At 40.0% G+C, this 12,721-nt stretch overlaps 1 protein-coding gene across 1 annotated transcript in view; it reads right to left on the bottom strand.

Moving 5' to 3' along the window:
* The window catches only part of LOC132524780 (phosphatidylcholine translocator ABCB4-like), a 75,715-nt gene that overhangs the window by 1,848 nt on the left and 61,146 nt on the right, over positions 1-12,721 (bottom strand). The window contains exons 25-27 of the mRNA XM_060157184.1: positions 10,968-11,165; positions 9,311-9,517; positions 6,350-6,496 (exon numbers count right to left, since the gene is read on the bottom strand). Coding sequence (XP_060013167.1) covers positions 6,350-6,496; positions 9,311-9,517; positions 10,968-11,165 — 552 coding nt within the window. The remainder of the gene's footprint in view (positions 1-6,349; positions 6,497-9,310; positions 9,518-10,967; positions 11,166-12,721) is intronic.

Below are 12,721 nucleotides of genomic sequence, written 5' to 3'. Positions count from 1 at the left end.
TACCTCATTGTAGTTTTGATTTGCATTTCTCTCATAGTTAGTGATGTTGAACAGCTTTTCATGTGCTTCTTCGCCATCTGTATGTCTTCTTTGGAGAAATGTCTATTTAGGTGTCCTGCCCATTTTTGCATTGGGTTGTTTGTTTCTTTAATATTGAGCTGCATGAGCTGTTTATATATTTTGGAGATTAATCCTTTGTCCAAGGATTCGTTTGCAAATATTTTCTCCCATTCTGAGGGTTGTCTTAATGTATATTTATTTTTGGCTGTGTTGGGTCTCCATTTCTGTGCGAGGGCTTTCTCTAGTTGTGGCAAGCAGGGGCCACTCTTCATCGTGGTGTGCGGGCCTCTCACTATTGCGGCCCCTCTTGTGGAGTACAGGCTCCAGACGCGCAGGCTTAGTAGTTGTGGCTCACGGGCCCAGTTGCTCCGCGGCATGTGGGATCTTCCCGGATCAGGGCTCGAACCTGTGTCCCCTGCATTGGCAGGCAGATTCTCAACCACTGCGTTACCAGGGAAGCCCCTGAGGGTTGTCTTTTCGTCTTGTTTATGGTTTACTTTGCTGTGCAAAAGCTGTGAAGTTTCATTAGGTCCCATTTGCTTATGTTTCCATTATTCTAGGAGGTAGATCAAAAAATATCTTGCTGTGATTCAAAGAGTGTTTTTCCTTTGTTTTCCTCTAAGAGTTTTATAGTCTCTGGTCTTACATTTAGGTCTCGAATCCATTTTGAGTTTATTTTTGTGTATAGTGTTAGGGAGTGTTCTAATTTTATTCTTTTACATGTAGCTGTCCAGTTTTCCCAGCACCACTTATCGAAGAGACTGTCTTGCTCCATTGTATATCTTTGCCTACTTTGTCATACATTAGTTGACCATAGGTGCGTGGGTTTATCTCTGGGCTTTCTATCTTGTTCCATTGATCTGTGTTTCTGTTTTTGTGCCAATACCATATTGTCTTGATTACTGTAGCTTTGTAGTATAGTCTGAAGTCGGGGAGTCTGATTCCTCCAGCTCCGTTTTTTTCTCTAAAGACTGCTTTGGCTATTCGGGGTCTTTTGTGTCTCCATACAAATTTTAAGATGATTTGTTCTAGTTCCGTAAAAAATGCCATTGGTAATTTGATAGGGATTGCATTGAATCTGTAGATTGCTTTGGGTAGTATAGCCATTTTCACAATATTGATTCTTCTAATCCAAGAATTTGGTATATCTCTCCATCTGTCGGTATCATCTTTAATTTCTTTCATCAGTGTCTTATAGTTTTCTGCATACAGGTCTTTTGTCTCCTTAGGTAGGTTTATTCCTAGGTATTTTTTTCTTTTTGTTGCAACGGTAAATGGAGTGTTTCCTTAATTTCTCTTTCAGATTTTCATCATTAGTGTATAGGAATGCAAGAGATTTCTGTGCATTAATTTTGTATCCTGCAACTTTACCAAATTCATTGTTTAGCTCTAGTAGTTTTCTGGTGGCATTTTTAGGATTCTCTATGTATAGTATCATGTCATCTTCAAACAGTGACAGTTTTACTTCTTCTTTTCAAATTTGTATTCCTTTTATTTTTCTTCTCTGATTGCCATGGCTAGGACTTCTAAAGCTATGTTGAATAATAGTGGTGAGAGTGGACATCCTTGTCTTGTTCCTGATCTTAGAGGAAATGCTTTCAGTTTTTCACCATTGAGAATGATGTTTGCTGTGGGTTTGTCGTATATGGCCTTTATTATGTTGAGGTAGGTTCTCTCTATGCCCACTTTCTGGAGAGTTTTTATCATAAATGCGTGTTGAATTTTGTTCAAAAGCTGTTTCTGCATGTATTGAGATGATCATATGGTTTTTCTCCTTCGTTAATATGGTGTATCACATTGATTGATTTGCGTATATTGAAGATTCCTTGCATACCTGGGATAAATCCCACTTGATCATGGTGGATGGTCCTTTTAATGTGTTGTTGGATTCTGTTTGCTAGTATTTTGTTGAGGATTTTTGCATCTATATTCATCAGTGATATTGGTCTGTAATTTTATTTTTTTGTAGTATCTTTGTCTGGTTTTGGTGTCAGGGTGATGGTGGCCTCATACAATGAGTTTGGGAGTGTTCCTTCCTCTGCAATTTTTTGGAAGAGTTTGAGAAGGATGATTGTTAGCTCTTCACTAAATATTTGATAGAATTCACTTGTGAAGCCATCTGGTCCTGGACTTTTGTTTGTTGGAAGATTCTTAATCACAGTTTCAATTTCATTACTTGTGATTGTTCATATTTTCTGTTTCTTCCTGGTTCAGTCTTGGAAGTTCATACCTTTCTAAGAATTTGTCCATTTCTTCCAGGTTGCCCATTTTATTGGCATAGAGTTGCTTGTAGTAGTCTCTTAGGATGCTTTGTATTTCTGTGGTGTCTATTATAACTTCTCCTTTTTCATTTCTAACTGTATTGAGTCCTCTCCCTCTTTTTCTTGGTGAGTCTGGCCAGTGGTTTATCAATTTTGTTTATCTTCTCAAACAACCAGCTTTTAGTTTTATTGATCTTTGCTATTGTTTTCTTTGTTTCTATTTCATTTATTTCTGCTTTGATCTTTATGATTTCTTTTCTTCTGCTAACTTTGGGTTTTGTTTGTTCTTCTTTCTCTAGTTCCTTTAGGTGTAAGGTTGGATTGTTTACTTGAGATTTTTCTTGTTTCTTGAGGTAGGCTCGTATAGCTATAAACTTCCCTCTTAGAACTGCTTGTGCTGCATCCCGTAGGTTTTGGATCGTTGTGTTTTGTCATTTGTCTCTAGGTATTTTTTGATTTCCTCTTTGATTTCTTCAGTCTTCGTTATTTAGTAACATATTGTTTAGCCCCCATGTGTTTGTGTTTTTTACGTTTTTTTCCCTGTAATTCAGTTCTAATCTCATAGCGTTGTGGTCAGAAAAGATGCTTGATATGATTTCAATTTTCTTAAATTTACTGAGGTTTGATTTGTGACCCAAGATGTGATCTATCCTGGAGAGTGTTCTGTGCACACTTCAAGAACGTGTAACCTGTTTTTGGATGGAATGTCCTATAAATATCAATTAAATCTATCTGGTCTATTGTGTCATTTAAAGCTTCTGTTTCCTTATTCTCATTTTGGATGATCTGTCCATTGGTGTAAGTGAGGTGTTAAAGTCCTGTACTATTATTGTGTTACTGTCGATTTCCTCTTTTAAAGCAGTTGCCTTATGTATTGAGGTGCTCCTGTGTTGGGTGCATATATAATTGTTATATCTTCTTCTTGGATTGATCCCTTGATCATTATTTAGTGTCCTTCCTTGTCTCTTGTAACATTCTTTATTTTAAAGTCTATTTTATTTGATATGAGTATAGCTACTCCAGCTTTCTTTTCATTTCCATTTGTATGGAATATCATTTTCCAACCCCTCACTTTCAGTCTGTATATCTCCCTAGGTCTGAAGTGGGTCTCTTGTAGACAGCGTATGTGTGGGTCTTGTTTTTGTATCCATTCAGCAAGCCTGTGTCTTTTGGTTGGAACATTTAATCCATTCACATTTAAGATAATTATTGATATGTGTGTTCCTAATACTGTTTTCTTAATTGTTTTTGGTTTGTTTTTGTAGGTTCTTTTCTTCTCTTTTGTTTCCCACTTAGAGAAGTTCCTTTAGCATTTGTTGTAGAGCTGGTTTGGTGGTGCTGAATTCTCTTAGCTTTTGCTTGTCTGTAAAGCTTTTGATTTCTTCATCGATTCTGAATGAGATCCTTGCTGGGTAACTGAGAGTAATCTTGGTCGTAGGTTCTTCCCTTTCATCACTTTAAGTACATCATGCCACTCCCTTCTGGCTTGTAGAGTTTCTGCTGAGAAATCAGCTGTTAACCTTATGGGAGTTCCCTTGTATGTTACTTGACGTTTTTCCCTTGCTGCTTTCAGTAGTTTTTCTTCGTCTTTAATTTTTGCCCATTTGATTACTATGTGTCTTGGCATGTTTCTCCTTGGGTTTATCCTGTATGGGACTCTCTGCCCTTCCTGGACTTGGGTGGCTATTTCCGTTCCCATGTTAGGGAAGGTTTTGACTATAATGTCTTCAGATATTTTCTCTGGTTCTTTCTCTCTCTCTTCTCCGTCTGCGACCCCTATAATGCGAATGTTGTTGCGTTTAATGTTGTCCCAGAGGTCTCTTAGGCTGTCTTCATTTCTTTTCATTCTTTTTTCTTTAGTCTGTTCTGCAGCAGTGAATTCCATCATTCTGTCTTCCAGGTCACTCATCTGTTCTTCTGCCTCAGTTATTCTGCTATTGATTCCTTCTAGTGTATTTTTCATTTCAGTTATTGTATTGTTAATTTCTGTTTGTTTGTTCTTTAATTCTTCCAGGTCTTTGTTAAACATTTCTTGCACCTTCTCAATCTTTGCCTCCATTCTTTTTCCAAGGTCCTGGATCATCTTCACTGTCATTATTCTGAATTCTTTTTCTGGAAGGTTGCCTATCTCCACTTCATTTAGTTGTTCTTCTGGGGTTTTATCTTGTTCCTTCATCTGGTATATAGCCCTCTGCCTTTTTATCTTGTCTGTCTTCCTGTGAATGTGGTTTTTGTTCCACAGGCTGCAGAATTATAGTTCTTCTTGCTTCTGCTGTCTGCCCTCTGGTGGATGAGGCTATCTAAGAGGCTTGTGCAAATTTCCTGATGGGAGGGACTGGTGGTGGGTAGCTAAATAATCCATTTTGCATATAGTTATGTTCTTTATAATAAAAATGGATTCTCACACTAGTCACCAAATGATTTAAACTTAACTACTTCACTTTTGAGTATTTTATTTCCCAGGTTTTCCATTATTAATGCGCTAAAGCAAATGAAAAGTGCAAAAAAATAACATTTTATACAAGTAATACGTGGTCATTTTTGAAAATCTGGAAAATGCTGGAAGGGATTCAATTAAAATATTCTACCTCAAAATAACCGCTATCTACATTTGTTTATTTCTGTGCTTGCCTATTTTTAAAAAATTTATTGAAATAGAGTTGATTTACAATGGTGTGTTAGTTTCAGGGGTACAGCAGAGTAATTCAGTTTTACATATACAGGTATGTATTTTTTCAAATTCTTTTCTCATATAGGTTGTTACAGAATATTGAGTATAGTTCCCTGTGCTATACAGTAGGTCCTTGTTGGATATCTATTTTATATATAGTAGTATGTACATTTTAAAACCAGACTAATTTATCCCTCCCCTCCTTTCCCCTTTGGCAACCATGTTTGTTTTCTATGTCTGTGACGTCTATTTCTGTTTTGTGAATAAGTTCCTTTGTATCAGTTTTAAATTAGATTCCACATTTGAGTGATATCATAATGGTATTTGTCTTTCTCTGACTTACTTCACTTAGTATAATAATCTCTAGGTCCATCCATGTTGCTGCAAATGGCATTATTTTGTTCTTTTTTATGGCTGAGTAGCATTCCATTGTATATATGTACCACATCTTCTTTCTCCATTCGTCAATGGACATTTAGGTTGCTTCCATATCCTGGCTATTGTAAACAGTGCTGCAACGAACATTGGGGTGCATGTATACTTTCAGACCATGTTTTTCTCCAGATATATGCCCAGGAGTGGGATTGCTGGGTCATATGGTAGTTCTATTTTTAGTTTTTTAAGGAACTTCCATACTGTTCTCCATAATGGTTGTACCAATTTACATTCCCACCCACAGTGTAGGAGAGTTCCCTTTTCTCCACACCCTCTCCAGCATTTGTTATTTGTAGACTTTTTTTTAAATAAATAAATAAAATTTTATTTATTTTATTTATTTATTTATGGATGGATGGCTGTGTTGGGTCTTTGTTGCTGCGTGCAGGCTTTCTCTAGTTGTGGCAAGCAGGGGCTACTCTTCCTTGTGGCGCACAGGCTTCTCATTGTGGCGGTTTCTGTTGTTGCAGAGCATGGGCTCTAGGTGCACAGGCTTCAGTAGTTGTGGCACATGGGCTCAGTTGCTCTGTAGCATGTGGGATCTTTCAGGACTAGGGATCCAACCCATGTCCCCTGAATTGGCAGGTGGATTCTTAACCACTGTGCCACCAGGGAAGTCCCTGTTGACTTTCTGATGATGGCCATTCTGACCAGTGTGAGGTGGTACTCACTGTAGTTTTGATTTGCATTTCTCCATTAATTAGTGATGGTGAGCATCTTTTCATGCGCTTGTTGGCCATCTGTATGTCTTCTTTGGAAAAATAACTGTTTAGGTCTTCTGCCCATTTCTTGACTGGGTTTTTTTTTCCCCCCTGGATATTTAGCTGTATGAGCTGTTTGTGTTTATCTATTTTTTCATGGTTGACTGCACAAAGAAGTTCTATTTTATAAATTAAATGGGACATGAGGTAAGAGGCCATACCTTTTCACTTTCAGTATCCAGAGCTGATGTAGCTTCATCCAACAGTAGGATTCGGGGGTGTCGGATGAGGGCTCGGGCAATAGCAATCCTCTGTTTTTGACCTCCTGAAAGCTGAGTCCCCTTATCTCCCACTCTTGTTTCATATTTCTGCAAGTTAGCCATTAGTAAAGTTAATAAAGTTCTAGCTCAGAAAAATTCTAATGACATATGGAATAAACTTTTACTTCTTAACAAATAAACTTTTACTTCTTAACACTTGACAGTTCTAATTATAAGAAAAAATTACTTAGAATCACTAAAAAGTTTCTGTAACAACTACCAAGTTGTCCATTTAATTTTTTTTAACAGGACATTCATTTTCAAAATCAAACTAGAAACTTAATGACCTTAGTTTTCAATGGTATGCTGCAACAAATTCTCCAATTCCTACCATTATCAAAATGTCAGTTGATCTGCTATCACTGGAGTCCTAAAATGGTTACGTTAGTGTTTAAGGTATAACATTTTTTATTTGAAATATTCACATGACTCGCATGGAGCCTATTCTTTTTTAAACTCATTCATTCACTTAAATATTTACCAGCTACCTATTATGCCAGAACTGTGGGAAGTATAAAAATGAAATTGTCTGTGTTCTTACCCTTAAGGAATATATAATCAAGAGAAAAAATATATATACACAGCACTCAATATAAGATCAAGTTACTAGTCACTGTGAAAATTGTTTCACTGAACTCTTAGTTTTCAAATATATATTGATTTCACTGCAATTTGGCTATAGCCATAACTGCTAATAATGAGGTAATAAATAGGGAGTGTTGGGGACCGTGGAAATTGGAGAGTACAGTCCTCTCCAAAGAAATGAAACACTAAAGAAAAACAACCTTATACCAAAATTAACTCAAAATGGAGTGTGAACTTAAAAGTAAAATGTAAAACCATAAATTCAGAAAACAGTGGAGAAAAATCTTCAGGACCAAGGGCTAGGCACAGAGTTCTCGGACTTGACATCAAAAGCACAGTCTGTAAAAGGAAAAAATGAATTGGACCTCATCAAAATTAAAAACCGAAGCTCTGAAAAAGACCCCATTAAAAGGATGAAAAAATAAGCTACAAACTGGGAGAAAATATTTGCAAACTACATTTCCAACACGGGACTAGTAACATGAATATATAAAAATCTGTCAAAACTCAACAGTAAAAAATAATCCAATTAGAAAGTGGGCAAAAGACATGAAAAGACATTTCACCAAAGAGGAAATATAGATGGCAAATAACTATATAAAAAAATGTTCAACGTCCTCTGCCATTAGGAAATGCAAATTAAAACCACAGTAAGATATCACTGTACACCTATCAGGATGGTAGAAAAAACAGTGGCAACAGCAAATGGTGGCAAAGATTCAGAGCAACGGTATCCCTCCCTCATACTTGCTGGTGGGAAAATGAAATGGCAGGGTCACCTTGGAAAACAGTTGAGCAGTTTCTTATAAAGTTAAACAAGCAAGTAGCATATGGTCTAGCAATTGTGCTCCTGGGCATTTATCGCGGAGAAATAAAAATTTAGGGTCACACTAAAGCCTGTACACAAGTATTTATAGCAGCTTTACTCTTAATAGCCCAAACGGAAACAACCTAGATGTGCTTCAACAGGTGACTAGTTAAAAAAGCTGAGGACCACATGGTAGCTCTATTTTTACTTTTTGTAAGGAACCTCCATACTGTTCTCCATAGTGGCTGTACCAATCTACATTCCCACGAACAGTGCAAGAGGGTTCCCTTTTCTCTACAAAACAGAAATAAGAGTTACAGATGTAGAAAATAAATTTATGGCTACCAGCGGGTAAGGGGAGGGGGATAAATTGGGAGATTGGGATTGACATATACACACTACTATATATAAATCGATAACTAATTAGGACCTACTGTATAGCACAGGGAACTCTACTCAGTACTCTGTAATGGCCTATATGGGAAAAGAATCTAAAAGAGTGGATAAATGTATATGCATAAGTGATTCACTTGGCTGTACACCAGAAACTAACACAGCATTGTAAATCAACTATACCCCAATAAAAATTTAAAAAGCTGCGGGCCATCCAGACCATGAAGCCATCCGACTCAGCAATAAAAAGGCATGAGCTGTTGTGTATACAGTTATACACAACAGCTTCAGGGAATTATGCTGAGGCAAAAAGCTAATCTCACAAGGTTATATACTGTACATATGTTTACATAACATTCTTAAAGTATAAGATTACAGAAATGGAGAACAGTTAGTGGTTGCCAGGGGTCGTGGGGAGTAAGGGCAGGGAGGAGGGGTGTGTGGCTATAAAAGGGCAAAATGAGGAATCTGTGGTGATGAAAACGTTCCGTATCTTGACAGGGGTAGTGGATACATGAGTCTACACACGCAGTAAAATTGCGTAGAACTACAAACGTATCCAAATGCAGACAAGTATAATGAAACTGGGGAAGTCTGAGCAAGATAAGTGGATTGTATCAAAATTAGTATCGTGGTTGCAGTACCCTATTAGTTTTGCAAGATGTCGCTGGAGGAAACTGGGTCAAGGGTACACAAGATCTCTGTATTCCTTACAACTGCACATGAATCTATAATTATCTCAAAATAAAATGTTTAAAAAAGAAAGTACCGTAAGGAATAAAGCAAACATGGCTACAGTACGAACGCAGCCCTCAAGCACCTGTTTGAGGTGACTTAACATCACCTCGTTTGCTTCTCACGACATTTGTACAAGGTAGACACCATGCCTAATTTTCCCATTTACCAGTAAGGAAACTTGGTATCATGGACTTCAGTGTCTTGTCCAAGGTCACAGTGCTAGTACAGAGGCAAGTTCTGTTGCAAGACTTTGAAGTATAACTTTGGGAACTGTTGGAGGAGGAAAACAGTTTGCAGTTGATTCTGGTATCAGCCTAGGAAGCTACCAGTTCACTTACTTTGGGTAAGGTCTCGATGAAAGGATGGATGTTGGCTGCTTTGGCGGCACTCACAATTTCAGGCATCTTTACAGACCGGCTGTTGTCTCCATAGGCAATGTTGTCGGCAATGCTGCAGTCAAACAGGATGGGCTCCTGGGACACAATTCCGAGTTGGGCTCTGAGCCACTGGATGTTGAGTTTCTTTGCTTCTTGACCATCTAGGAGCTGAAAACCAAAGTCCACAAACTATAAGAAGGGCTTAAAAAACAAACAACTAAACAGTAAGTTACTAGGAGGACTGTTGCACGTGGGCTTCAGCAGTTTGTGAAATACCAACCCTCACAGCCTGTAAGCTCTTACACAGCCAACAAAACGATTTCTTGTTGTTAACTAGGCCATCCCTTTCTTGTTCTACCTGGAAAAATGGCGGCACATTTGGCCCCGTCTTTCCACATTACTTTCTCTGCTTCCTACCTTGCCCTCATCCAGGCAAATGTACCGTCCTCTGCCTTTAAGAAGTATGCAGTTAGGTGTCCTGCTCATATCTGCTGTCGCCTGAACAACTGCAACCTTTCACCTTGACTGTATCCCCCCCTCCAGGCACACCAGGACAAAAAGCAGATCAGCATGGCCCCAGATTTTGAAAGTTGGTTATCTCCTTTCCTGCCTCTACCTCTCTTTCACTTGAGAACCACCAGCCTTCAACTCCCCCCATTTCTCTTTTTGATGGCACTAAAGGACAAGAGTTGAGTGGAAAGTGGACACGCTCAAAGGGCAGTATCTTTGTCTTTGGAAAACTGGCTTTGTTGATGGTGGTTTTGATGATTTTTTTGTTTGCCGTAAGCAGGAGGCACGATGCTTCTAGAGGAGCCTTGTGATGTGCTAACTGAGAATACAGCTTCCAGCAATGCAAAGGGCACGGTGAAGAAATACACACAAGTGCAACTAGTCTTGCCCTCTAAAGAAATTCCCACTGTGGTATTAGCACAGCACACCTACAGAGTATTGTTGAGCTGGTTTGCCCGTATTCATACCTTCAGAGTAATTGTAATAGTGGAAGCATAAGATTTCCCCCAAAGAAACAACTCAACAAGGTTTAACATTCTGGTGACTGTCTAAATGGGGGTGGGCTTCCTGGGCTAGGTCAGTGGGTACCATCCCAAGGTAATGGGAAATGCAGGCATTATCGCTAAGAGCCAAGTCTCCACTCATGGAAGAGGGCCAGGGGCTAGACACCACAACATCAATGCTGAAAGTCAAATATGAGAGGGCTGGAGTACGGGTTAGAGAGAGATGGCAAAGGCAAGAGGAGGGGAGGGAGTCCTGGGCGTCTACTCAGAACTCTGGCAGGACTGTGCGGCTTACCTTTACAACCCAGGAAGCGATTGAGTGTTCACGCAGGAGACTCCAGCTGGCTCAGAAGGCCCAGGGCAGGGCACAGATCAACTTCACACTCAGTACTTTCTGAACTACACTCAATTCCTGATGTTCTACCCTACCGTCCCCATATATCTGTCTGACTGTGGGTGCCACCTTGGGGTTTAGAGAATGGTGGTCCTTGTATCAGTTAGGATTATAGGTCTTGTCCAGTTTTTTCCAATATTATGGGAATATTGGTTTAGCCACTTGAAATACTGCCTTAAATCAAGTTACTAATTTAAGAAAGTGTGCTCACCACTGTTCCAGCCAAGGGGTCGTAGAACCGCTCCAGGAGCTGGACCACCGTGCTCTTCCCACAGCCGCTGCTGCCCACCAGGGCCAGCGTCTGGCCCTTCTTCACCTCGAGGCTCAGCCCCTGAAGCACGGGCACGTTTGGCCGCGTGGGATAGTTGAACACGACTTCATTAAGTGTCACGTTTCCTTCAAACTTATCCTAAAAAATAGGTATTTTTATGTTGCTATTGTAATTGGTCTGATAATGACTGAAATAAAAAGTATAATTTCAAGGCCTTCCCTGGTGGCGCAGTGCTTAAGAATCCGCCTGCCAATGCAGGGGACACGGGTTCGAGCCCTGGTCCGGGAAGATCCCACATGCCGCGGAGATACTACCCCCGTGCGCCGCAACTACTGAGCCCGTGAGCCGCAACTAATGAAGCCCATGCGCCTAGAATCCGTGTTCTGCAACACAAGAAGCCACCGCAATGAGAAGCCCGCGCACCACAACGAAGAGTAGCTCCTGCTTGCCACAACTAGAGAAAGCCCACGTGCAGCAATGAGGACCCAATGCAGCCAAAAATAAATTTAAAAAAAAAAGTATAATTCCAAGGAAGCTTTACCAAACACTATAGCAGAGAAACATACAATTCATATTCAGTACAGGTACTGGCACCAGTTAGTATTGGTAGCAAGTTGTTACATAAAATGAAGATGGGAGCCGGGGGTGCAGGTTAAAGACAGTCATATTACAGAGTTGTTAACTAAACTCAAAATTTCTGGTTCATTGAAGACAAATATTTAGCTTTCCCAACTGATGATTTTGCGGCTGGAGCCAAGTCAATGGCCCAAGGCTCAGAGGCTTGGGGACTTAGAGCAGTTTCTACCTGCTGTCTCAGTGGACAGCCCTTGCCTGCAGCCCTGGTGGCCTCTTTATCTCCCTCACTTGGGCACAGCTATTTTCTCAGAACAGGAAATACCTGGTGAAGTTCCAAAACGGTTGTGCTAAGTCCCCATCGCTTTACCCACGCTGCTTCGCCTGCATTAAAACGTGCAGCAGCTTGTGTTAGGCAAGGAACACAAAGAACACTGAGATCTAAGTTTGGGGACAGTAAAGGATTATTCCTCCTACTCTGAATAAAGTGGCCTTCTCCCCAGTCGTAACGCTGTGATGACGATTATGTGATGAAAGCCAAATTGCTAACGCAGTTTACACACACAGCTACAGGCACATACCTTCCATGCAGAAGTGACTCACAATTTTCATGGAAATTATTCAGTTCTAGTACATCTGGATTTGGGGGTTCTTTACTTTTGACGTGCTCATCCTTGCAACCCCCTATGGAATTTGAAAATGCCAGGAAAGTTGGCCAAATATTATTAGCCTTGTAACTATCACAAAGCCAGTGAAGTGAATGTCAGTGTAATCACTACAAATTTATCCTGTGGTTGCAACTGCCAACTAAAAATTGCCACTTGCCATCTGCCTCTACAATGAAAGAGTTACAAACTGCGGCAGCCGCCAGCCTTCAACACCCCCTGAAAGGAGTCCAGGGTGGAGATCAGGAATGAGGCGCTCTGTGCTTTGGGAAAAACTGGCAGGACAGGCCTTCAGATAGTTAGGTATTTTCAGGAGAAGATTTTATGAACCCAATTTCTTGCATCTTCTCGTACCTAGAAAAGCACTACAGTCGTTAATGGGGGCATCTGCTCCTTGTGAGCAGCAGCAAGGCTCTGCCAAAATGCGTGCTTCACTGCACGTGCCCCCTTCACTAA

The sequence above is a fragment of the Lagenorhynchus albirostris genome, chromosome 8 (assembly GCF_949774975.1).
Source record: "Lagenorhynchus albirostris chromosome 8, mLagAlb1.1, whole genome shotgun sequence".
Classification (NCBI taxonomy): Eukaryota; Metazoa; Chordata; class Mammalia; order Artiodactyla; family Delphinidae; genus Lagenorhynchus; species Lagenorhynchus albirostris.
Note: the sequence above shows the minus strand (reverse complement) of the source record. Positions and strands in the feature narration are given on the sequence as shown.